The sequence below is a fragment of the Drosophila subobscura genome, chromosome U, assembly GCF_008121235.1.
Source record: "Drosophila subobscura isolate 14011-0131.10 chromosome U, UCBerk_Dsub_1.0, whole genome shotgun sequence".
In the NCBI taxonomy this organism is placed as follows: domain Eukaryota; kingdom Metazoa; phylum Arthropoda; class Insecta; order Diptera; family Drosophilidae; genus Drosophila; species Drosophila subobscura.
Window position 1 is genome coordinate 11,220,608 of NC_048534.1, and position 23,391 is coordinate 11,243,998.

Sequence of the window (23,391 nt, forward strand, 5' to 3'; positions counted from 1 at the left end):
GATTTGATTAAGTGCTTGGAGATTGTTGATAGGTTTATGAGAGAAAATGTGGAGAATTCTGCTCGTATTTTATATTAGAAAGACAAATATTGGGACATATCAAGAGAATGCTGAGAGTTATATATTTTCCATTTGAAATATCTGTAATATTTGTAGGGGGTTATGTTTATTGTTTATAAGTAAATGTTGTATGGTATAACGGTACAAGAATTCGATTTCTGCGTCGTTCGTCGTCTGGTCGCGCACACAACCTTTTCCGTCGGATTGGCTCGAAAGCTCCCTCAGCGCTCTCGCCGATCGGTTGTCCGCTCTCGCTCTCAATTCGCTCTCCTTCGTTTTCTCTTTGCGTTTGCTCTCGCGTTTGGAATTCGCAGTGACGCGAATTCGCCCTTGCTCGTTTTGGTGTTTTGTCTAGGGATCGCCAGCCCACATATATAATGAGAACAAAATTTTGTTTTAAACCTATAAAATATCCCTGAAAGCTTCGCATAGTCTTATACCTTAAGTTCAATACAAATTTCCACTTTATTCCCACCCAAATCATTGGCTGCGTATTTTGCCTTATTTTCATACTCATAATTTTCTTATTGTATAACATTTTGCGTAATCTGCCCCCGTCCAATCTTATCCATCAGTTGCAAAATGTTTTGGCTTTGTTTATGGATGAACACTGAGAAAGCAACTTGTTTGTTGTCTGTGAGTTATAGGACAACCGTCAGACTTATTTGCACAAATTGACCAAATTAGAGGTAAACTGATGTCGACAGCTCAATTAGACAACAAAACGAGGCTGCTTGGAAGAAGCAAATGGCAACCTACTGGCAGAATGGATGCTTTGGCATTAGCCGACTGAAAATGAGGCGAATGTTGGCTTAATAAATTCACATTCATTTGCCTAATGCCATTTAGCCCCAAAGAAACTGCTAAAATGAAAACACAGAGCCTCGTACATATGTTCATATATGCATCTAAGACACTGTGCATACACTTGCTTAATGAAAATAATTTTAAAACAAATTGCCGCCACTTGCGCTCACTGCAGTCAGTCTGCCCCAAAGTGTGCCAAAATAAAAAGAAATTGTGGATACAAAAAATGAGTGCCTTTCAGCCCCCCTCTCAAAAGCAGCCCCGGGGCCAAACGACAGTGTTTTAAAAATAAAATTGCATTATGAGTGCATTTTGCATTTCTATTTGCCTTTCCCCCTCTATTTCCCTCACTTCTGTTACATATAAAGTAGCGGCAGAAGGCAATAAAAGTCTCGCTGTATCTGGGAGATAGCTAGACCTGGGGTGTACTTGGTGGCAGTGGAAAATTTTATTAAATATGGTAATGCCGAGGGAATGTAGTTTGTAAATAATTATGGGGAAAGTTTTCATTTCGTTTTGTGTAAAACTATAATGGAAATTAGACTGTTTTATTTGTATTACTTGAGTGGAACTGTTCTAAAAATTGAATTGAAACTTCGCAACATATCTTTAATAAATTAACATACAAATTCTTCAAACTTTCTAAAATCATTAGGAAGAAACCAGACAAAGTCTGTCCCAAAAGTTGCCTCTACTTCTGCCACTTTTTCCAACCGTTTCTTCTTCCAATCATCTTTTGCATATCTTTCCATTCTAGTTCCTAAATATTTATACGCTCTGGCCGACCCATTTAATGAGTAACAGGGTATCAGGCCCACACTCAAACAAAAATCTATGCCATCAGCTAAATTTGTCTTTTGGCCCAGCGCCCTTTTTGTTAGATTTACTGGAGCAAATAAAAGCAGGCAGGGAAAACCATTTCAATGACATCGTTTTGGCAATTTAAACTACATTTTATGTGGGTTTATGTCTCAGTTTTTCTTTGACTGAAATTTAATGGAACATTCCCATTATATGCCGGCACAACATGCGATGCAGTTTAATGATTGTTTATGTCGGATCTGCATGGGGTGCGCTCTGGTCAGTTTTCGGGACCCCATGGTAAGAGTTTACTTCGGTGTTTTGCATGTGCAAAACATTTTTAATGTCTGCCACATTAATAAAAAGTAGAAATTCGTTTTTTTTTCTTTTTGGAGCAGTAATTGTTAATTTTTTATAGTTTTGTCCGCGGAGTCCTGCACAAACGCTCTTCTTCGGGGAGCAATGAACCCGTAATTTATGGACATTTTTTATGCGGCCATATAAAAAAATCATATAAAAAATGAGGTCCATTGCGGAGTTCGAACAGTTTGAAATGAGTCGCTGGATTCATTGGGGAGCATTCGTTGTTTTTATGTCTCTCTGGGGGCGGATAGTGTGAAGCCATAAAAAATAGCTCTTTGGGATTTGCTTCAATTTGTTTAATCAGAGGGATTATACCAGTTGAATTGGGGTCTTAAATTACGCAAAGAGATTGAATGGATTTAAATTGGAACGTATTTAAAAATCTTAAAGCGGAGTAAATTGAGGAAAATATGTTTCAATTGAAGCTTTGTTGAAATTTATTATTTATTCCACTTCTTTTACCGTTTCCACCACTGAACCGGTTAGTCTTATTTTTACTCTGTTAATTTACATGATAACCGCTTCGCGTGTCCCTCTTTGGCACTGCCTCCCATCATCTTTGTATGCACTTGCCACTTGCTAGCATTGCCATTTAAATTATGTATATTTATGCTCACCTTCGTTATGCTGTCGTCGTCCACCAGGTTGTCGTGGTAGCTGGAGGAAGTTCCTTTGGGCACTGTCTCTTTCGATTAATGGCTTTTGCAGCTTCCGCTGCTCTGCACCCACCTGAACGAAGAGACGGAGTGAAGCAGAGAGAGAGAGCGAGCGAGCTTTCCAGTGAAAAATGTGCACACGCCACGCCCACGCGGCAGCAGAGGCCAACTTTTAATTGAAAGTCAAATTCAATTTTTGCATATTAAATTAAATGGAGCCCGCAGCAATTGCCTCCTCAACTTTCGGATCATCGGGCTGCGCTGCCAGGCGCAGAGTTCCAGCAAAAGTTCATCAAGTTGCCCTTGAGTTACACGCAAACTCGTATATCCCCCGCTTCCGTTTCAAATGATGTCGGGGGAAAACTTCCGGCATTCGAGGTCTGACATTTGGTATTGAATCTCGTGCTCAGTCGTGTGAATTATGCACTCCAAGTCCTCCATTTAGAGCCAACGAAACAATAAAATCTAAGATATCTCGCTGCACGCTCTGCACAGCCAAACATTTGACACCTTTTCGTGTTTCAGTTTGGGGGCTAATTATAGTTCGGCTGGTCGTCTGACATTTGCAGGGACTGTCGGTCTGTCCCGACTATCCCAACTGTTCCGACTGTCCCAATGGCTCTGACATGCTGTGACTAAAGAGGCCGCCGCTGCTATTCATAGCATTGAGGTTGCGCTTCGTCTGCCAAACGGAACAACGCAGTGCGATATTTAGACCCCGTACTCCCCAGATAGAGCTCCATGGTTCTGATAGATGCTTGGATACTGGGGCGATGATCTTTATTGGTTTACCTGTCCATTCATTTACTTCGGGATTGGAGCACTAATTCATTGGTTGGCAGACGATCCTTAAAACTACTGAAGGTTTATTTTCCACTGCTACATTCTCTGTTCACCCAAAGTCTGATGCAACACTGAATTTGATTTATTCGTTAACCGCTAATTATTCATAACCAAAAAAGTACCTACCATTACTTCACTGTAGCCCCACTGAGCCAGGGAATATATTTCTGCTGCCTTTTTCCAACCCACTGGGAAATGTGTGCCTCTTTTTCGTACGAGGTAGTGTTCCACATTCAAATGCTGGGCCACAAATCATGGCGTGCAATTTGTCAGCTCATTTCGTTTCGGGTTTCATGTTGGCTTGCTTTTGTTAAGTTATGATGACATTCAAACCTGTCAGCGGCTCCCATCCAAAGAAAGAGGAGTGGGGCGGAGCATCACTCCCTGGTGGCACTTGTTCTCCACTCACTTGTAGATTTATATGGATTGTGTTGCAATAGTGTCCAAAGCACCATGCCAAGCACCTGCTCCACTCAGATACAATATTTCTTTTGCGTTTTGGTCCCGCGGCATCGAGAATTGAGGTCGCTTTGTCGTCGCACAAGTGTCTTCTCGCAGGCCATTTATCATTCTCGTTGCGAAATTCAGGCGGCAGTTAATCCAACATTTAGTTTTGCACTCGACAAATATATACGCAGTTGCATCTGATCTGGGACTCATGCTCAATTAAATACAAAATGATTTTTATGGCAGGCGTGTGGAGTGTTTTGGCTATTTCCGATTTGTGTGTCTAGGTTGTTGGCACCATCAAAACATTCTCCGAGTGCCCGCCTGCCTTTAGCATGTGAAAAATGCCATAAAAAATGAAGCAGAGCATCCCATGGATGTTGGGCGCCATTAAAATAATTTAATTAAAAGCCACAACTGCAGCAGTTGTGGGTGGGAAAAGAGTCTGTCTGCAGTCACTAGAGTGGGGTCCACAGTGCAAAATGTAGAGGAGGGGAGTCAGTTTAATGAGGCGGCTAATTGAATCGGTTAATGGTCCCCCAAGTGAATGGCAATTAAATCTAACCATTATAAATCCATTCAATGTCAGCTGCAGTCACCGCAAAAGTCCACACAAAAGGAAAATACTTTACCTAGCTTCAACTTCAGCCATTCAAAATGTCAACCTTGCGTTAATCACAGAGCATAAATTGTTGTGCAAAAAAGGAAAATATATAGTAAAGTATAAAAAATCCACACAAAATGCATTCAAGCGGCAATTGTCAACGGCAACATCAAATTAAATCTACCGCCATCGCCAACGTCTGGAGATTGTGCGCGGGTGTAGCCTTCGTCTCTGTGTCCGCTTCCGTCTGCTCCGCCACTGCCGACAATCGTTGATGCATTCGAGAGCCTGTGAAAGTGAAATCTCCAATCGTGATATCGATCAGACAATACTCCGCATATAATACAGCACACACACACACACACTCGAGAGGAAAACTCTTACGTGCCGCAGCAAAAATGGGTGCACACAGCTCGAAGGAGAAACTGTCGCGCTCCTATTCCGAGCGCTACATCCACTCGCAGATGATTGAGCGGGAGCGCTTTGGCAGCTTTGGGAAGCGGTCCACCAAAGCCCAGACGAAAGGTAAGTGACGGCGGCAGGGTGTAAGGGGAGCCACGTACATGTATGGGTGAATGCTAATCCGATGTGACTGGGGTGTAATGAAATAAGCCCACATGGCGGGTAGAAACGCTTAAAGTGGTTTCATTTGTAAAAGACTTCAATGCCACTCAGAGTAAATTAAAAGGGAAATAAAGGGATGTAAAATTGCCAATAAAAAAGCATCAATGGTTTTTCTTTAACATTTAGCTGAGGACAAACATAGAACGTTGATTCGTAAAGCCCTTTCCAATATGTTCCTGGTTTAAACAATTATTTAAAATAATGCAACAAACACTTTCATGTAATCCCCACATTTAAATGCAAATGTGCTAAAAAATGGACTAAAACCAACAGGAGATACGCAAATTTCCATTGAGCGCTGGGAAAGTTTGTCCTTTCCGCCACTGTAAAACTATTTCGCATGCCACATGCCGTCTGCCGTCTGCTGTCTGCTGGCTGTGGTATGGCTTATCGTTGCTGATAAAAGCCCCATAAGGATTACGTGACTCGGCGCAATGCTCTTTGGTTTTCACAGCGGCAGATAAAAGTTTTCCATTCGGCCTAAGCTGGGCGTGCAACTTTTATTTCCCTGTTTCCCAGTGTCCATGTCCAGCACAATTAGCCGACAGCTAAAAATAAAATTTATTAGGTTTTCCCTGCTGCTGTTGCTGCTGCTGCTGCTGCAGCTGCTTCTGCTGTGGAAATGCATTTGTGTTGGCTCTCGCACGGCTGATTGCCATTGCCCCTCCTGGTTGTGCCCCAGAGCAGCTACAAATTATGTCTAACAAGTGCGAGGTCTGTGCCTATGGCAGGGGCCATTCATTGAGTGGAGGCCCAACAATGAAACCTCGTTAAGGGGGGAACCCTGCGTGAACTTGAATCAAAGTTGATTATTGTGGTGAGGAGACACGATACTTGCCAATAAAATATGATGGATTGGCACTACTACAGATACGCATTTGTGGAAAGGTAATCTTAGGTTGATGGAGCATAGTTACAACAAATCAAATCATTCGTTGGCTTTCATTCATATAAGTATATCCACAATTATATGTACAATAATATGTACTTCATTTATTTGTACAATTAGTTAAGACCACAGAGAAACTCCATCTAGCTTGATTAGAGTGGAGTGCTCCCCATCTACAAATCATAACGATTCCTTCATTCATTCTTTCGAAAACTTAAGTGCACTTTAAAACTCCATAAACAGAGCCCAGGGCTCTGCGATATCAAGCGATATTCAATGCCTTTCATCTGGAACTCAGTCTCCCACCCCCGAGTAGCAACTTAATAGATTCATGCACTCGCATAATATAATTTCACCCTTTTTTCATGCATGTTTATCCAACAAGTTTTACCATGGTCTCCATGAAGGGAGCAATGGGGTCTGGGGTGCAGACACTTCAATTATGGAAACGCTTTGTTTTAAGCCACAAAACATTGGGAATGCAAATAGCCCCAAAACAGGGGGCGAGGACCCCCAGCTGGGAAGAGGAAAACAATTTATGAAATTTGAAGAGTGTGTTGTTTCTGTAAGAGCACATAACTCTCCTTTCAACCCAACCCAAGAAAAGTCCACAGAAAAAACACCAAGAAAAAAACACTCGAAAGCCTCGCGTTGTCTGGCAACGTGTTCCCGCATAAATTATACATCATCATCATCCACATATTGATTGCTTGCAGAGACACAAAAGTATTTTACTTGGCATTTTTTGTTCACACCCGTCTCCCCATGTCGTTTGTCATTTGCAGGAGCTGCCAAAAAGCGTGATGTGCGCAATCTGAGCATCTCGCCAACCGATCTGGGCCCGCCGCCAAAGACCCAACAGACCGCCAAGGGACAATCCACACGCAGCAAATCATCTGCAACGACCACGCCTACATCGATACGTAAGTGAAGAATTTCAATACTTTCCACAAAAAATGTAAATTATGAACGAGTAATAGATATGGTCATATATTCTGCAATGTGGTAGACACTTTTAGATTGCTTTGCATTGATTGCTCCTTGCGTTGGAATCCGATTTGGGTTCCACTAAAAGTTTTATGTGGTGGCATAAGTATATTATCACCCATAGATTTAGTCAGATGAATCTTCTGTGACCCCATAGTACTATGTATGTACATTGAATGCTAAAGAATGAATGAATAAAGCTTAACAAAACTTTTCCTTCCGAGAGAAATGTCAAAGGAAGATTTTCTTTCAGAAAACTGCCCCACTAAGTATTTGAAGTAGGAAATTTGAAGTTTTAATATGGAAAAGCAATAATAAATTATACTTCCAAGTGCGTTGAGATCATTTTCTTAGAAAATACGCAGTCGTTAGGTTTTCCCACATCAATGTAAACTGGGTTTGGCTCTTGAAGAGTGAATTATAGCTAACATCTGCCATTAAACCTGCCATCAAAGCTCAGTCCCTCTCCGAACTCTCACAGTCGTCACCAGTTAAAGTCTTTTTGCAGCTTCTGTGAAATCCCACTTGAAATGTGTCAACTTTTGTGTGGAATCGCCCTTTGTCTGGCCCCCATCCACCTCTCCAGCTCCAGGAAGAGTTATATGCGAATTCATTGCTCAGGTGAGACGCTCAACTGGTTGCCCTCGATGAGTTTGCTGAAATAGCAGCGCCAGAGTGAGCCCGCCTCACCCTATCAATGTGTCGTGGCCAGACCGGCATCAGCCCGCTATATTTCAATTTAGGGCGTGTCTTAGATCTCAGTGTCCGCTACTCGCGCAGCTGGCGAGAGAGGAAAACACTTTAGCGCTCGATTCCCACAGTTAGCCGTAAGGAAACGCCGGCAAGTCTGTGAGTGGGGCATGGGACAGCTGCCAGCTGCCGAGGTGTCCGCCACGCAGCATGTCCCGCAAGCCTCAACTCCAGAGGTAATCTGTGCGAAATGTGCTGGAAATTGTGCACAAATTTGGCATCGTTGACTCATTCCAGTGACTCATCCTGGCAACTGACAAGACTGAGGTAATGATTTCACTGGGCCAGATGTGCGAATGCTGTAGATTTATTATTGAAGTTTTTGCAGAGATGATCTGAAGAGTTCTTCGTAGTGAACCAGTGGGGCTTCAATGTCTTCATTTTACTACAGCTAAAACATATACATACTCGTACATGCATACATACGTACATACATATGTATGCATGTATGTAAATATGTACACACTGAACTAAGAGTTTTTCTGCACTAATTGACTTGTGCTTATCTGTCTTGTCGCATAATTAATCATAGTTCTGATGAGAAAAATATGATAATGATAAATTGTTCTGAAATACTCACTGATGAAGGAGACAAAAGATAGCTCTTGGAAGAATGTATGTATTTCTCTTCACGCCTGTGGAAACTTTTGTTTCTAACTTTATTTGCGAAAGCATTCCATTGGCACATGTTTTAATAACTGTAGTTTATTGAATGCTTTTGGGTATCTGAATTATTTCATTACATATAAATAGTTATGTATGAGCATATGTTATTCTTCTGACGCCAATCCAACATTCTAAAGACTCTTCAAATGATTTATATTTGAAAGAGATGATGAGGAACTCTTCAAGTCAATCAGCAGCTAGAAGATGCTCTGAAATGTACATGTGTACATCTTCATCATTGCCACATGTTCAATTAATAATAATGTTCCAATGGGCAAACTCCATTATCTGATTTATTATACATATTTGGCATGTTCTATAATAGAATTTCCGTGACCCCATTCATAGATTTCAACAACGAAAGTGGGCCAAACGAAATACGGAAAACATGCATGCATAAGTGCAGATATTTATGCTTGATCCACGGAACCACTGGGGTTCCTACATTCTTTTATACTGTACGCCCTGGAACCACCACAAGCATCGGTGGTTCAGTGGTAGAATGCTCGCCTGCCACGCGGGCGGCCCGGGTTCGATTCCCGGCCGATGCATCTGACTTTTTGTTCGCTTTTTTTGCCTACAAGTTTTATTACTTTGTTTACAGAGTCGTGCGCGAATGTTTGCAACTTTGCATAAATTAGCTTTAATAGGGAAATTCATTGTGTGGCCGCCCCTCCAAGGCAGCGCAGCCGGCGAGATGTTGCTGTTAAATTGCTCGAAATGTCGCAGAGTTGGAAGTCGTTAAGAGAATGCCTCCTCCTTCGTGATCGCTGTCGCAGTCTTCCCTAAGTAGGGCCCAGCCTCTGCCAATTCTATTTTTATGCGAAAGAGTCTTATTTAAAATTAGCTTTCGTCTCCCTTTCCCCGATCACTGATCTCCAGTGAATGCAGAGCTCCGCAGAGTATTCGCATGCGCATGCTTATCAAGTTATTTTCACATCGCGGGGAAAATACAAAAGCGAATAAAAAACGAAGCTGGAACGTGTTTTGCATATTCAAATGCACAGACTCTCTTGGCTCACGCTCGAGGCGGCTGGCATTTTTTCCACTAATTAAGATTTATTCAGCCAACATGCAATTTCGTGCAATTAAAGACTTGAGAGATTTATCAAAATGGATCAAAAAAGTGTATATGCATCGGCCGGGAATCGAACCCGGGCCGCCCGCGTGGCAGGCGAGCATTCTACCACTGAACCACCGATGCTTGTGCGAAAAATAACCAAAATTTTCCACTCGACCCGGAAAATTTGCCATTATCTTTGAAGAAGACTTGCAAGTTGCAAGCATAACCGGAATTAGTAGAGACGACATAAAGGAAAAGCTTAGAAAAACAGGTATTTGTCAAAGACACTTGGAAGGGATTTTATAAGTTTTAAAAGTTGTCAGACTTACGTATGTATAAGCAAACTTAAAAAAAAAAGGTTAACAAAAAAATAGTTTGCATCGGCCGGGAATCGAACCCGGATCACTCGCGTGGGAGGCGGGCATTCTACCATTGAACCACCGATGCTAGAATATATATTAAAATTCCAAAATAATTTACACAAGATAATCTACGATCGTTAGAGTATTTAAAAACTGCACTCTAAAACGACTCAGAACGTTCCTCCTCGTTAAGCATTGAGTTCCTTTTATTAGATCAATATAGTTCACTATAGTAGTGCTCTCCAAAGAGAAGAAATGTCATCGTCTTTATAACAAAAGAAAACCTTTTTAAAGCAATAAATTCATGTTTAATGTAAAATATCAAATTACAAGGAACAAAAAATTGTTTTGCATCGGCCGGGAATCGAACCCGGGCCGCCCGCGTGGCAGGCGAGCATTCTACCACTGAACCACCGATGCTTGCATGTGAAGATCTTCCCAAAATCGTTTTACGAACGAAGTTATATATATTTTGAGGTAGATTAACTATCGGGCAAGCTTCCCATACGTGCTATAAGTTCCACAACTTTGAAACTATCATAAGCAACTAGGTGAACAGATAACAGGGGGTTCTATTGTTTGATCTTTCCTGGGTTCATTGTTTCTTTAATCTCCCAACCATCACTCCCATGAAGAAACGTAATTCCCGCTAATTGCACGCAGGTTGCTCGCTTTTGATCACATAATCGCAGCACTCTTAAGTATTCGCCAGACACCTCTATGGGGCAAACGTGCCTGAAATAAACCTACACAAAGTGTTTTGCTGTTGACCAACCCACACGTCTACCTGGCGCTTACTCTCATCAAGTTGGCAAAGAAATAAAAGCGATATGTTCATTGGCATAATTTTGCAAGATCGATTGAATCGTCGGCATTTTCTCACCTCTTTTATCGCTGAGATACTTAGAGGCCCACGTACTTGAAGACAGCGTTCGGGAACGGATTAATCTGCGAGATCCGGTTACTTCACATGGTAATTGCTTGCCGATGTCCCACGCGTGTGTAAGTTTCTTAAACGAAAGCAAAATCGTTACTCGATTAGAGCTCGTTACTGTTGAATGTCTGTGACATTGAACCTGCCTTCCGATTCTTGATCGCTGGGTTGTTTTTAGTTGTGTTTCTTAGAGCCCCGTCTGTGACATTGGCATTCATGGCATTGTAAACTCTTTTTTCGGCATGGGCATGGGCATACACACTCGTTGACGTTCTCGAACAACTCTCATTGTTTTGTAGTTGGTAGTTTTTGCCGCCTAGACTTGTACTAGCCATTTATGGCTTCTGGCGCTGGCTTGTTTTTGCGGTTAGCATTGAAATACAAGCTCCTCCTCAGTTCCAGGCACGAGCACAAATTACCTAAAACAATATACGAGTACTGGGTGGATGTCCAAGACGGGTCCCGGGACAATCCATGAGGTCAGCTTTGGCCAGCGGACAAAAGCGAGTTGTGTGCAGCAGCAAAAGAAAACAAAAGCAGCAAATTATGCTAATTATTCAAAGAAACCTGTATCTGTATCTGTACCGTCTGAGAGCTAGAGGTACAAGATACAAAAAGAGAGAGCTGACAGAGAGTTGACAGAACAAAGAGAAATGAAATTCGCTTAAGATAAAGAGAGAGATCGCCTGGCAGCATTTCAGCTAGAGAGACCCTGCTTGGATACACGCTGGCAACATTAAAGCTCTACATGATGCACGCAACTCTCTCTGGCAACATTTTAGTACTGCTTGAATACCAGCACTGCTTTGACACTGCAAATCAGGTTCAGGCACTTGTCGCTTATCTTGTGCAAAAGTGCTCGCATTGTAATGCAAATTACTAAAGCGAACCTGTATTGTTTTATGATAATTATTCAAGGAAACCTGCATCCATTTCGGCGGCGACATATAAATATATTATAATTAGATGAAAGAGTAAACCACTCATTCGCCTGACCACCAATAATATTCCGTTCAAACTGCCTATAAGCACTGCTTTGTGACTGCTTGCCATGCTGAGACACTTTATCTGGACCAAAAACAGGTGTTTCGGTTTTTAGCATGCATTCCTCCTTGGTTGCACCTTACGTTGCACGCTGGAAACGGAAACTGGTTTTCTTTTGATTTCATTAATTTGGTCAAATTATGACATGCTGTTGCCTGTAACGCGGAATCTGAATCGGGCTGTGGCTCGCAAAAACTCGCGCTTGGTTCTTTTGCTGCGCTCCCTGCCTTTTGCCGGCTCAAGTGCATTGATAGCCTGAAACCAGAAATCTCTTGCTTGGAATATTATCACTTTGTTCCTTCAGCAAGCCATGAAATACATTTCAGACGTGTGAAGTTCATTCAGCACTCAACAAATATAAATGTGTTTTTAAAAGCAGCAAAAAATTTCCCATGTTTGGTGTTCTCTTCAACTGTGTAATTCCATAGCCTTACTGGATCTTCAACTTGTTCCATTCTTGTTCTTGGCTCGGTTGATGTTCTAAAATATAAAATCACATTCGTATCATGGGTTTTGTAGCTATATTTCGTAGAGTTTTGCGCCGCAATAAATCTGATAAATGCAATAAGTCAAGAAATAGTTGGAAAAGCTTTATATCCCCAGCAGCCAGTAAGTTAACATATTTTAGGTCTTATCAATTTTTGCCTGCTGCCTAAAAGTTGGCAACATCTTTTTATATTTTTACCCTGGCTGAAACAAGAAAATGTATTCGATTTGTTTGTTTTCTTATTCCAGAAAAACGCTTAAATGGAACATCAACAGCAGCAACCCCGGCTTCAGCGAGTATTAGTAACAACACCAAGGGCGCTGCCACAAAGTCTGCAAGTCCAGCTGCAACTCAAATCAAACAGCAATCGCCGCAAGCTAAACTTAAAATTGCATGTGTTAAGAGCTCCCCAATTGTTAAAATTTCCGAAGGTAAGCGTCAAAAGGTCGAACATTATTATAATTGTAGTAGCAACGATGGCAATTCAAAATTGGAGCACTTCCAATCGATTGTAACCCCATTATTTGTTTCCTATTTCCCTTTTTCTGGGTGTACTTTTTGTGGCGTGGTCGAACAAAGTGAAAGCATACGAAATTCAAGTCCAAAATAATTTCGTTGCCAATCGAATTAATATTTTTTCGTACCCCATTGTCTGTCGTAAATTTTGTGACTTCAAAAGCCCGTCACAATGGACGTGGAAAAAAATAAACTTTTTCTGGCAATTGCAAAATGGACTCCTGGGGACAGTTTTCGACTGGCAAAGTTTAGGGCTTAAGAGTTGAGCAACTTTTGTGATTAATATTAATGCAGCTAATTAGCCATTTGGGGATAATATGCCTGAGCCACATGTCCGTCTATCTGCACACTGTTGGCCCTGTTTCGACACCTGTTCGAGTGCCTCGCAGAGTTTTTAAATGGAAAAGTGACAATATTGCAGTGGGTTGATGTGCACAACATTTATGTGCGAGTCTGTGTGTGCATTGATATTCCATTGGGGATGGTCTGAGTGTCATTAATATGTGCTGATTAATTTGTATGGTTCTCGTCTATTGTTTTAGTATTTTAGTATATTAAAGAAACCAGGGTCCATTTTCGAAATCCCTGGTATCCCACGATCGTAGCGTTTCTTCGTCTTTCAATCATAACTCAGCCGTTGAGTAGCCAGTAAATTAGCCAGCAACGTGCCAACTTCTTGCCTCACTCTTACAATGATCTCGCGCTCATGTTGTTGCCCCTCCGGTGCTTATATAATCGTGAGCATGACCCCCACACTAGACGGCAAGTGGTTCTACATAATGCCCCACACGCACAAGCAGTACCCTCTGCTTGACGCCTCCCTCTGGGTCTACCCACAAATGTCACTGCTTGTTTATGCCGCTACGCGTAGCCGCATTAACGAAATTTGCTTTGATGTTCAACGAGTTGCTGCTGTTCTTGCCTCTTTTTTTTTACTCTGGGCGTTGGTGTGCATTGCCCCACCTTCCGCTCTACGCCCCTTGGCCAACCGCTGCAATGTTTTGGCTTATTTAAAGTTAAATTGTTTGTTAAATGTTTTAATGCGAGTGACTGACTGCCTTCCTCACTTTTTGTGGGAACCTAAAAGCATGCTCAAACCACTTTCTTAGAGCTGTGTACAAATGTTTCGCTGACTATTTTATCAAATTTTATTTATTGCTTTCACACCAACCATTTCGGGGGGAGTCGATCAATTAAGTTGTCATTTAGTTTTGATTGTGCGCGATTGTAGGGGCCCGCATGCGAAAAAAGTTGTGGGAAAGTGCGGTTTCTATGGCAACGAATATTGAATACTCTTGTTTGATTGTTAAAGCTAGTGTTGAATGCCATGCTGCCCTCTGGCAATCTAATCTATCTGGTGCTACGGTGTGTCTGGTGTCTGACTTGACGCCTTCTAGCTAAGTACATAGCCCCTTACTTAAGGGCATTTAAAAATAAAATCTTTGAAAAGCACGCAAACTCTTTTTTCGCTGTGGTGTGTGTGTGTCTATGTGCTTTATTTTGTATTATTTGTATTGGTTGTGTGTGTTTGCTGTGGCCCGCCAGCCCATTATCTGACGGCTTGTTTTCACTCTAATTTATGGCCTACACACATCAAGTTCATTGATTTCGCTGTCGCCAGTGGAAGTGTGTGGGCTCCGCTGCTCTTAATGGCCGCTTTTCACGCTTTTTCTCAATTCAATTAATTGACAAATCTCTTTCTTTTTTTGTGTGCTAATGGCACGCGTTGGCTGTCATTGCAGAAGCAATTGAAAATGTCATCGTATCATCATAATCTATCAAATGCTTTGCATTTTCCCATTGCATATTATTAACTTCCCAATCGAACTGCAAAAAAACGTTAATGGCCGCCTCTCCCAGAGCTCCGCTCCGCAAGAAATCAAACACCAACACGCACATTTCCAGTATTTTTGCACTGAAAAGACTTTTACTTTTCTTTTGCGGGTATCTGCCATGCGTAACCAAAGCACAACCCCCCACAGAAAATCGACAAAACAATCCAAACGTAGTCGTACATAAAGTCATTACTACAATGGGTATCGAGTATATAATGATCGTTTCCATTTACAATTACAATCACTTTGCAACTCATTTTGGGCCCACACATGAAATGCTTGTTGCAGGCCTCAAGATTTATTAAAAACCATTGCTTGGGTTTCTTAAGATCTGTCGTCGTTGGTGGTCGGTGGAAATGCTTTGAAGGTATTCGAGGCATGCGAGTTAAGGTCTTAAGGTCCTTTGCTCTTAATGTTTCCCATAGCAATCAATCTTCTTCATTCATAGAACCTATCCTCGCAATAAATTCTCGCTTAATTAAACCAATGCGAAACGTCTAAAACACATTAACATACTTAAGTAATATTTAAGTGTGGGATACAGGAAAAAAAAACTTTATTGAACTGTCAGCAAATATTTCACAAACCTAATTCGCATGAACAATTTATGCAAGCCGAAGATTTCCTCTCCCTGCTGTGGGGCTTATTTGCACACAAAAGTTGGCTAAAACCATAGCCAAATATTGCATAAATTGTTGAGATCTCCGGGCCCAAAACCGAGGCTCTTAGGGCTTGTGTAATTCCGTGTCTGAATACACTTATTTTCTAGCGTGAGAATTTCGTTTTCTGCTAATTATGAATATGTTTTGTATTGCTTTTTTTTCGGGTGTACTCATTTTTATTTAAGATATTCTAGTAAATTCGAAATAAAGTAGAGGGAAATAAAAGCAGCTTTCTACAATTGTTTGCGGCTTACTTATGTAAGTCCCCGAATTCGTTTTAATCTAAAACTTTCGATTTTTGCATTACCCTCGATATCCGGCACACGCAGCTCCATTAATGCTTTCAATTCATTCGGTGGCCCAAGAAAATTTGTTTAATCAATTGCGAGTCATATAATTGATGGATATCTTTTCGTGGGAGTTAATTGGGTTTATGTTGGACTTCACGAATTGGGGTCAGGTTTTTTGGTTGTGTTTTTTTGTTGCAAATTCTATTCAATAAAAAATGGCATAATTATCCAGTTTTAAACTGCACAAACTTGATAAGGTTAATAGCCGCAGAGGTTCTCTAAGTGGAGCGTGCCTTTTAATGAGCTGTGGCTGCTCTGCTCATCGTTCTTTGTCTTTGTCTCCACAGGTAATCAGACCCAAAGTTTTCATTTTTATATACTTATTTTGCATACGCTCATATGACAGCCAGTCAATGGCCAAACTACTTTTGCTGTTGGCCAAGTGTGACGCGAAAGTCACGGAGACAAAGTCCATAATTACAACGATGTGCGGCAAACCTTTCTTTTCAAGTGTCACATTCGAAGAGGGCATCAACTTTGGGGAAAGGGATAATTGAACCTATTATTTGAATTATGATTTATTTGTCTTTGGCTTTGAAATAGTAAATTTTTTCTTTAATTTCTATTGGTGTTTCCAATGAATATTTGTTCAAATATTTGCCTTTCATTTGCAACTCTGATTAAATTTCAAATATTTTAAATTAAAATTATGATTCGGAATTATGCTTACGTTGACTTCAACAATCATTTTCTACCGTCATCTACAATTCTTTAATGCAAAATGAAACTATTAATCAAGAAATACATTTTCGGATAAGTTTTGCTTCAGTTATGACCCAATTTTCCTCACCCTTCCATATTTAGTGAGTTCTTTAAATTAAAATGATAAATCTTTGACATGATTTGAAGCAGCTCAGATATGTTTTAAAATACTGTTTTGACCAGACAAAAGCATGCTCTCTCTGCCTCAATCTATCTCTGCCTGGCATCCTCTCTCATCCATTTGGCGTATGAAATTTCTTTGATGTCCATTTTGCATTTCACTTTATGTAAGTGTGGAGTTTTTCGAATTGCTTTGTGTGGTTTTCGTGTGTCGCAGTTGCTGTTTAAGCCGCAGTCGCGAATAAAGTCGCAGTTGAAGTCGCGATTGAAGTTGAAGCCGGTGCCGGCCGCCTAGCCACCATTTGTTGCTTGCGGCTTGGGGGCCCAGACGTTAGTCGCGCGCTGAACTTTCAAACAAACAGACGTGTGCGGGACCGACCGTTGTGGTGTTTTCTTTTCTATCGTTGTTGGTGTTGTGCTGTCTCAAGCTCCCTCGTATAACGCTTTTACAGTTGGACAAGCACTGGGTGGTCCAGTGGCTAGGCAGAGAATTGCGCTGCTTGAGTGCGCGCATGCCCCAAAAATGGGCCTCAACGAGTACTGTTCAGTGTTCTACGGCTCGACACAAAGTCTGAATGCGACAAAAAGCGCGTCCGAGCCCACGTATTCGTTGCCAACGGCTGTGGATGTGAAAGAGTTCCAACAAATGTTGAAAAATCATAAGAATCTGCAGGCCAAGAAGTATAGCTACAAGGATTATCCGAACGATGTGAAATACGGAAAAATCTATGCGGGCATAGGCTGTGGCGGGGCAGCAGCAGCTGCTGCCTCAGCAGTGGGTGGAGGAGGAGGAGGAGGAGGCGCTGGCAGTGGGATCAAAAAGCTCTTCAACAACAACAGCAGCAGCCAGAACAACAACATCAACATGAATGTGGGAAAAGCCAGCAAACTAATGCCAGCCACAAGGATACCGACCACCAAGTCCATGATTGCCTCAACGGGAGCATCCTCAACGACACCCAATGACATGGATATGTACCGTTCGTTCAGCAAGAAGAACTCCTCCCCGTCCGCGTCGTCCTCATCCGCGGCCAGCAGTGCATTTCTCTGGAACTCCTTTCGGATGCCACGAAAACAAAAATCCCTGCTCTCCGATAAGAAACGAAGTGGCGGCGATGCCGGTGAGTGTCACATGAATGAAACAAAAAAAATCAATTTCCACCAAGGGACACTGCCAACTGATAATTGCCATGGTTGGATACCTCCTCAACCGTCGGCTGTGACCCATTTGAAGTTAGTTTTTCGTGATTCAGAGAACAATGGGTTTGTTGGGGTCTGGCCGGCGGCTATTTGGTTAACAAGAGTGAAAGATGAGACGCGAGATCTGAATTGGGCAACCCAATTCAGCGGAGACCCACCGACTCTTGTATAATTTGAAAATTACTTAGGCATGACCCACAACCCAAAAAGCAACACAAACATGTCTAACGGCATCGGCATCGGCTTCGCTCCTCTGCAGATGCCAATCTGCCGTCGGCAATCTCCCTTTGTAGGGTATAGAAAATCTGTTCTTTCCATTGCCAAACGGGGCGTTACAAGTTTTCCAGACATCAACTTTTGTTCTCTCTGCTTTGGCTGTTGTGTTTCAATCGCCTATTTCTTGGGACCTTAGCGCTAAGTGTTGCAAATACGATTCTCGTATGTCTTGGCTGCCATTTCATTATCTCAGCTTAATTATGAAATTTTGTTTTGGTTTAGCAGCCAAATGCTAAAAATAAAGCACGGGAAAATAAAAAATAATATTTAATTGCTGGAGTTTTTACCATTTTTCATTCGGCAAGTCATTTATTTGGCTTGTGTGTAGGTTGGGTCACCACTGTCTTGTCATCGCTTGGAAAAATACATGATTGGCCAAATGTTGAGAGCTGTAATTGAGAGATTTGATAAATTAAGGGTCTCAAATCGCTTGGCTTTGATTTTTTCTGCGGCAGCTTGAGTTAGTGAAGTTGGTCAGTTGGAAGCGCTTTATCATTGAGCTCGACTGGTAGTGATTGAGCATACAGATGTCCTCAAATATCCCAAGAACTAACCATTCCCAGGCACGATGCCTCTATCCATTGTCCCCATTTTGAATCCCTGTCTCGTAGAGCATTAGAAACCTCGATTGATGCTCCGATTTCCGCAGCATCGTTTTGCCAGATTGCTTAACTGATGGGCAGCCTAGCGGGCACTTTGTGGCCCATTCAATATTTATGGTTCTTAACACTTTTACACGAAAACATTTGGCCATCAAGTGCGCATGCCCCCCAACGCATAGGCGCAACAAGAATACGTGGCAGCCACAAACCTTATGGTCTGCTTGGTGTCTCCTCTTCGGCCCTTCCGCTGCTTTGGACCATTATCGATTTTTTAGAAAATAATTCTTGCAAAAGTTTCTGTCTGGTCTCCTAAGGGTCCTGTACAGAGTCTCAAGTTTCTGTTGGATGACTAACTACCCCGACATACGGACAATGATGACGATGACTCATCTTCACAGCTACCCCAACAACAGTATTGTCAAAAGAAACAACACTTTCTCACTCACTTTCTCTCTCTCTCTCCCTCTCGCGCCTGTGTGCCTCAGCATAAAAGAGGCATGGCAGGCTTTGGAGTCGCAGCTAAATATACTCTTTCCGAGTTCTAGATTGATAAATGCAACAGCTCCTTGAGGTTTGTTGAATTGCCTTCATAGACAAGAGACATGATCTGAAATATTTCTGAATATTAAACAGTTCCGATGAAGAAATGACCACAGCTAAGTTTATTTAGAATTTAGGCAATTTTGCCGTTACAAACTTCCATTCGAAAACACAACGCTCCTTGCCAGAGCATAAAAATTGCATAATGTACTTTTTCCCCTGCCCTGTTTGAGTGTGTGTGTGTGTATTATGTGGGACATTTGACACACTGACACTCATTGTGCATGAGCTATGACAGCCACGGGACGAGAACGCAGGCGCCGTGAGAGACATTTAGGATTTTTGCTCTGATTTATCAAACTGTTATACACTGCTTGTTTACAGTGCTGACAAAACTGTGCTGGTGGCTGTTTCGATTCATTTCGCTTTTTAGGCATTTTTCAAGTGGAACCAAGTGATAAAAATTCACTTAATGCTTTCAAAACTCACCGCAAACGATTGACTAATAAATCTCTGCTCGCACAAAATTAATTAATAAATCGAAAATGTGGAGGGGAACGGCATGTGAAATACCGAAGACAATTAAATCATAGCTGTGCGGCGTTCATTAACGGTACTGTTGCGTTTTTGGCGCAAACAAACTGTGACCACACATGCCTCCAGACCCGGGCCAGAGGCAGATACACAGGCAGTCGGCTGATTCGGCTCTAATGGAGTCAAGTGCAGACCTCGTAACGGCACCACAGCAGCAGCGTCACAAGTGGCAGCACGATGGAGGCTGTGCAACACAGGCCAGGCCAACCAGAGGTAGAGGCAACGCCAGAGAGCCTCTACAACAAGTAGAGGTAGCGGCAACAATAGCGTTTGCGCTCTGTGCAGCCAAGTCCAAGACCAAGTGGCGGCTTCTGTGCAGCAGAGCACAACCAATTGTTGCCAGCAGCAGCTGCATCTGCTGCGGCAGCTCCACCAGAGAACAGACACCGCTGAGCAGCACTGCAAATTGATTGATCAATGCCTTTCAGTATCGAGATGTGCCTTGGCCCCGGGCCAAATTGTCAAGCGGCGTATGCGCAATCCATTTCCAGGCCAAATGCAAAGATAAGCCGCATTGAACTTGTTTTCTTTTTCATTGGCAAACCCCATAATTAAGGTCGAGCCATAAAATATTTATGGCTAACACTAATCGATTTCAAATCGGCTTAGGAGAACAAAAAGGGATTGAGGGGTTTTGGTACAGTTTTCCAATGGAAATGGGTTGATCTATGGAAGAAGATACAAAATGATAGTTTAGTAAGAGTTTTATGTTGATTTAATGAGATTTTGATAACCTGAGTTTAGCGCGAGTTTTGATATGCATCTTAATAGGCTTTTTATTATCCACGGGGGAAGTTTCCATGCCTGGGTTCGATGGAAAACATCTGTCATGAACACCTGTAGAGTGTACAAAAAATGATATTTTAGATTCCATTTTCCTCCTCTGGCTCTGGTCTTCGCATCCTCAGCTCCACCCCTAATTACTATTTCTTCATTCAATTATAAGTGTGGAATTAGTTACACCTTTTCTGTGCTCTCAATATTTGTAATATATTACACTCTTGGGATCTCCACCAAATCCCACATCAAATTATGCTATTAAAATAATTATAATTTCATAATTTTGCACAAAATGTTCAAAAATTCGCTTCGCTGCCCAAACTTCCAATTTACGGATTATAATTTGAAATTTGTGCGTGACAAATTTAATAACTTTTTCGTCGTCTTTTTTCATATCTCCATTTTTTCATACTTTAATTTGTCTTTACATTTATTCTGCAATAAGCCAAATGCGTATTTCTCTTTTCGCCAGTTTGTCGCGACGCTTCGTGCTTGGACTTAGACACCCAAAAGCCATAGACATAGAGCCAAGACCCAAGCAATTTCCAGCACAAAAACTATGCCAAGTGTTTTTTATTGACTTACGCACAGAGCGACGTACGACGTGCGACGTTGTTTCTGAGGTCTGGGGTCTGTTTCTTACACTCTCTCTCTCTATCTCTCTCTCTCTGCTATCCCATGTTGTTGGCTTTGCAATTAACACTTGTTGACAAGTTCACTGGGCCATGCTCCGGCCAAGCCATATATAATTGTGGTCTCTGCTGTGTTTTCACTTGGGCGTGGGCGTCCAACAGCTGCTGGGATGTGACCCCACTCTGTCGGGCTATGATTTTGTGGCATTAAATTTTGATTTATATTGGGTCATTAATTAGACGCCAGTCTGAAGTTGAATCCCAGTTGTATTTTTTTCGGGGCACGCCTTCTCTTACAGCTACTGTAAATGAAATGAAAAAAAATGAATTAATTATTGCTCGTGCGCCTAGTGGTTCGCTCATTGTCCGCCTGCTAAGGCAATTAAGTGACCCTCATTGATGCACCATCCCAACAGCCCAGTAGCAGTAACTTTATCATCAATTGTTCATTGGGAATGTGTCTCTTTCTCTCATTCCTGCTCATTTCTGTACGCATGCTGACGTCAGAGTGGGAGTTGGGTTTGTGTCTCTTTTGCAATTACGCGCCTTGGGTCTGCTTATTGTACACTTTTTTCGCGCTGTTCATTAATGCTGTGCACATGTGTACGCACGAGTATGAATATGACGTACACTGAGAAGAATGATTGGCGGATTTGACAATTGTTACATATAAAAGTGATTTTTTGTCTGGGATCATCCAGAATTTCGCTGTATAATGTTGGCATAAGTTTCAAAACCACGCAAATTTTTATTTTGATAAACTTATTTAAGTTATCTTAAGTCGAAAGTTAAATAACATTTTGATAGAGAGTGAGAAATGGACCAATTTACTTGTTGAATTATAGGAACTTGTTAAAATTTAAAGATTAAAAAAGGCGTTATGACCCAATCGCAGAAAATGATTTAACTTTCTTAGTTTTCTTGAGAAAAATGTCATTAAAAAGTAAAAGTGTCATCTCTACTCATTAAGCAGTTCATATTTAAGTGGCAAATGTACCCAAATATTACTTAATCTGGAAAGCAGTAGATTCTGATAAACGAGAGGGCGTTGGATATTAATTTCTGAATTACATTTTCTCTCTGTGTCTGATCAGCGCCTTGTGGCGATCATAATCCACCATGTGGTGAAATCAGCGCCACAATTAGCAAATGCTGCCGCTGCCCCAAAGAAAATATACAGCAAATGAAGCCCACGAACAACGACGAGCAACGAGCAACGAACAACGACGATCCCAAACGAACAACGACCGATATTGTGAGGCGACTCGCGCCTCTTTATTTTGAATTAAATTCATTAACAGTTTATGTTTAGAAGTTTGCGCGATTGTACCGTCAGCTCGTTGTTGACTTAGTGCGTATTTATTTTTTGTGGAGCTGCGCGTGTGCGGAAAATTACAAATTGGAAAAGAAAGATGTGATTCAATAATAAAAAATTGTGTGCGTGTGCATCTGTGACGGATCAATAGCCCCACAATACGGGGTTTTCTTGCCAGAGGATTCTTACTCATTAAGGATGTCCCCAAGGGTCGGCAATTAAAATCGAATTCCCTCGCTCCCGCTCTTGAGGCAAACGTCAAAGTCGGGATTCTTCGTCCCGCTATGGCTCTGTTAATTGAATGCCTTTGGCCACATTAAACCAAATAGAGCGGAAGCAGTGTGCAAGTACCGTAATGATGGAAATGTACGAAACGGGTGGTGCAGTAGTAGGTGGTGCTGTGGGTGACTGTGCTAGTGCCAACGTCTGCGATTATGATGAGCATGCCGAGGATGAGGGAATTGGCGGTAAGGCATTGCCGTTTGCATTTTAAAATTGTGCTGGGAATACACATATCAATTTAGAACTGTTTCATTGATGGAACTGAAAAAATATAGTTTAAAAATTGAAAAAGAATAAATTTCGTTGCGTTTTTTCCCTTTTTATCCATTCAAATATTAACCGAAAACACTTTGCTTCAATATGGAACCGATTAAAATTCTACTTTAATACATTTTCATGACATCTGCTACCGATTGTCGAAATATTTCTGCTCGTGACTTGCGACGCAATTTCCGACTGTCTCAATCAACCAACATTTAATGCAGTTGGCGCCCGTGCATCAACAAAATATTGTGCAAAATAAATAAAAGAGGACCAGCAAAAGCATTAAAAGCCAATCGCATACAGCAACAAAAATGAAAAATAATACATATTTTGA

General features: G+C 41.7%; 1 protein-coding gene and 4 non-coding genes across 10 annotated transcripts in view; 2 read left to right on the top strand and 3 right to left on the bottom strand.

The window, feature by feature from the left end:
* LOC117902248 (mucin-6) overlaps positions 1 to 23,391 on the top strand; it is an 84,199-nt gene that overhangs the window by 46,915 nt on the left and 13,893 nt on the right. The window contains exons 1-3 of one of the 6 annotated variants that reach the window (XM_034813497.1): positions 4,766 to 5,106; positions 6,880 to 7,017; positions 12,636 to 12,818. In XM_034813497.1, coding sequence (XP_034669388.1) covers positions 4,980 to 5,106; positions 6,880 to 7,017; positions 12,636 to 12,818 — 448 coding nt within the window. In that variant the 5' untranslated portion in view covers positions 4,766 to 4,979. Of the gene's footprint in view, positions 1 to 4,765; positions 5,107 to 6,879; positions 7,018 to 12,344; positions 12,510 to 12,635; positions 12,819 to 17,080; positions 17,694 to 22,691; positions 22,979 to 23,391 lie in introns of those variants that run through there. The other 5 variants (XM_034813493.1, XM_034813498.1, XM_034813494.1 and 2 more) reach the window with 5 other exon arrangements.
* Positions 8,978 to 9,048, top strand: Trnag-gcc. Its single transcript has one exon. It is a non-coding gene; the product is annotated as a tRNA-Gly (tRNA).
* On the bottom strand, positions 9,631 to 9,701 carry Trnag-gcc. Its single transcript has one exon. It is a non-coding gene; the product is annotated as a tRNA-Gly (tRNA).
* On the bottom strand, positions 9,937 to 10,007 carry Trnag-ccc. The gene has a single exon. It is a non-coding gene; the product is annotated as a tRNA-Gly (tRNA).
* Trnag-gcc lies at positions 10,272 to 10,342 on the bottom strand. The gene has a single exon. It is a non-coding gene; the product is annotated as a tRNA-Gly (tRNA).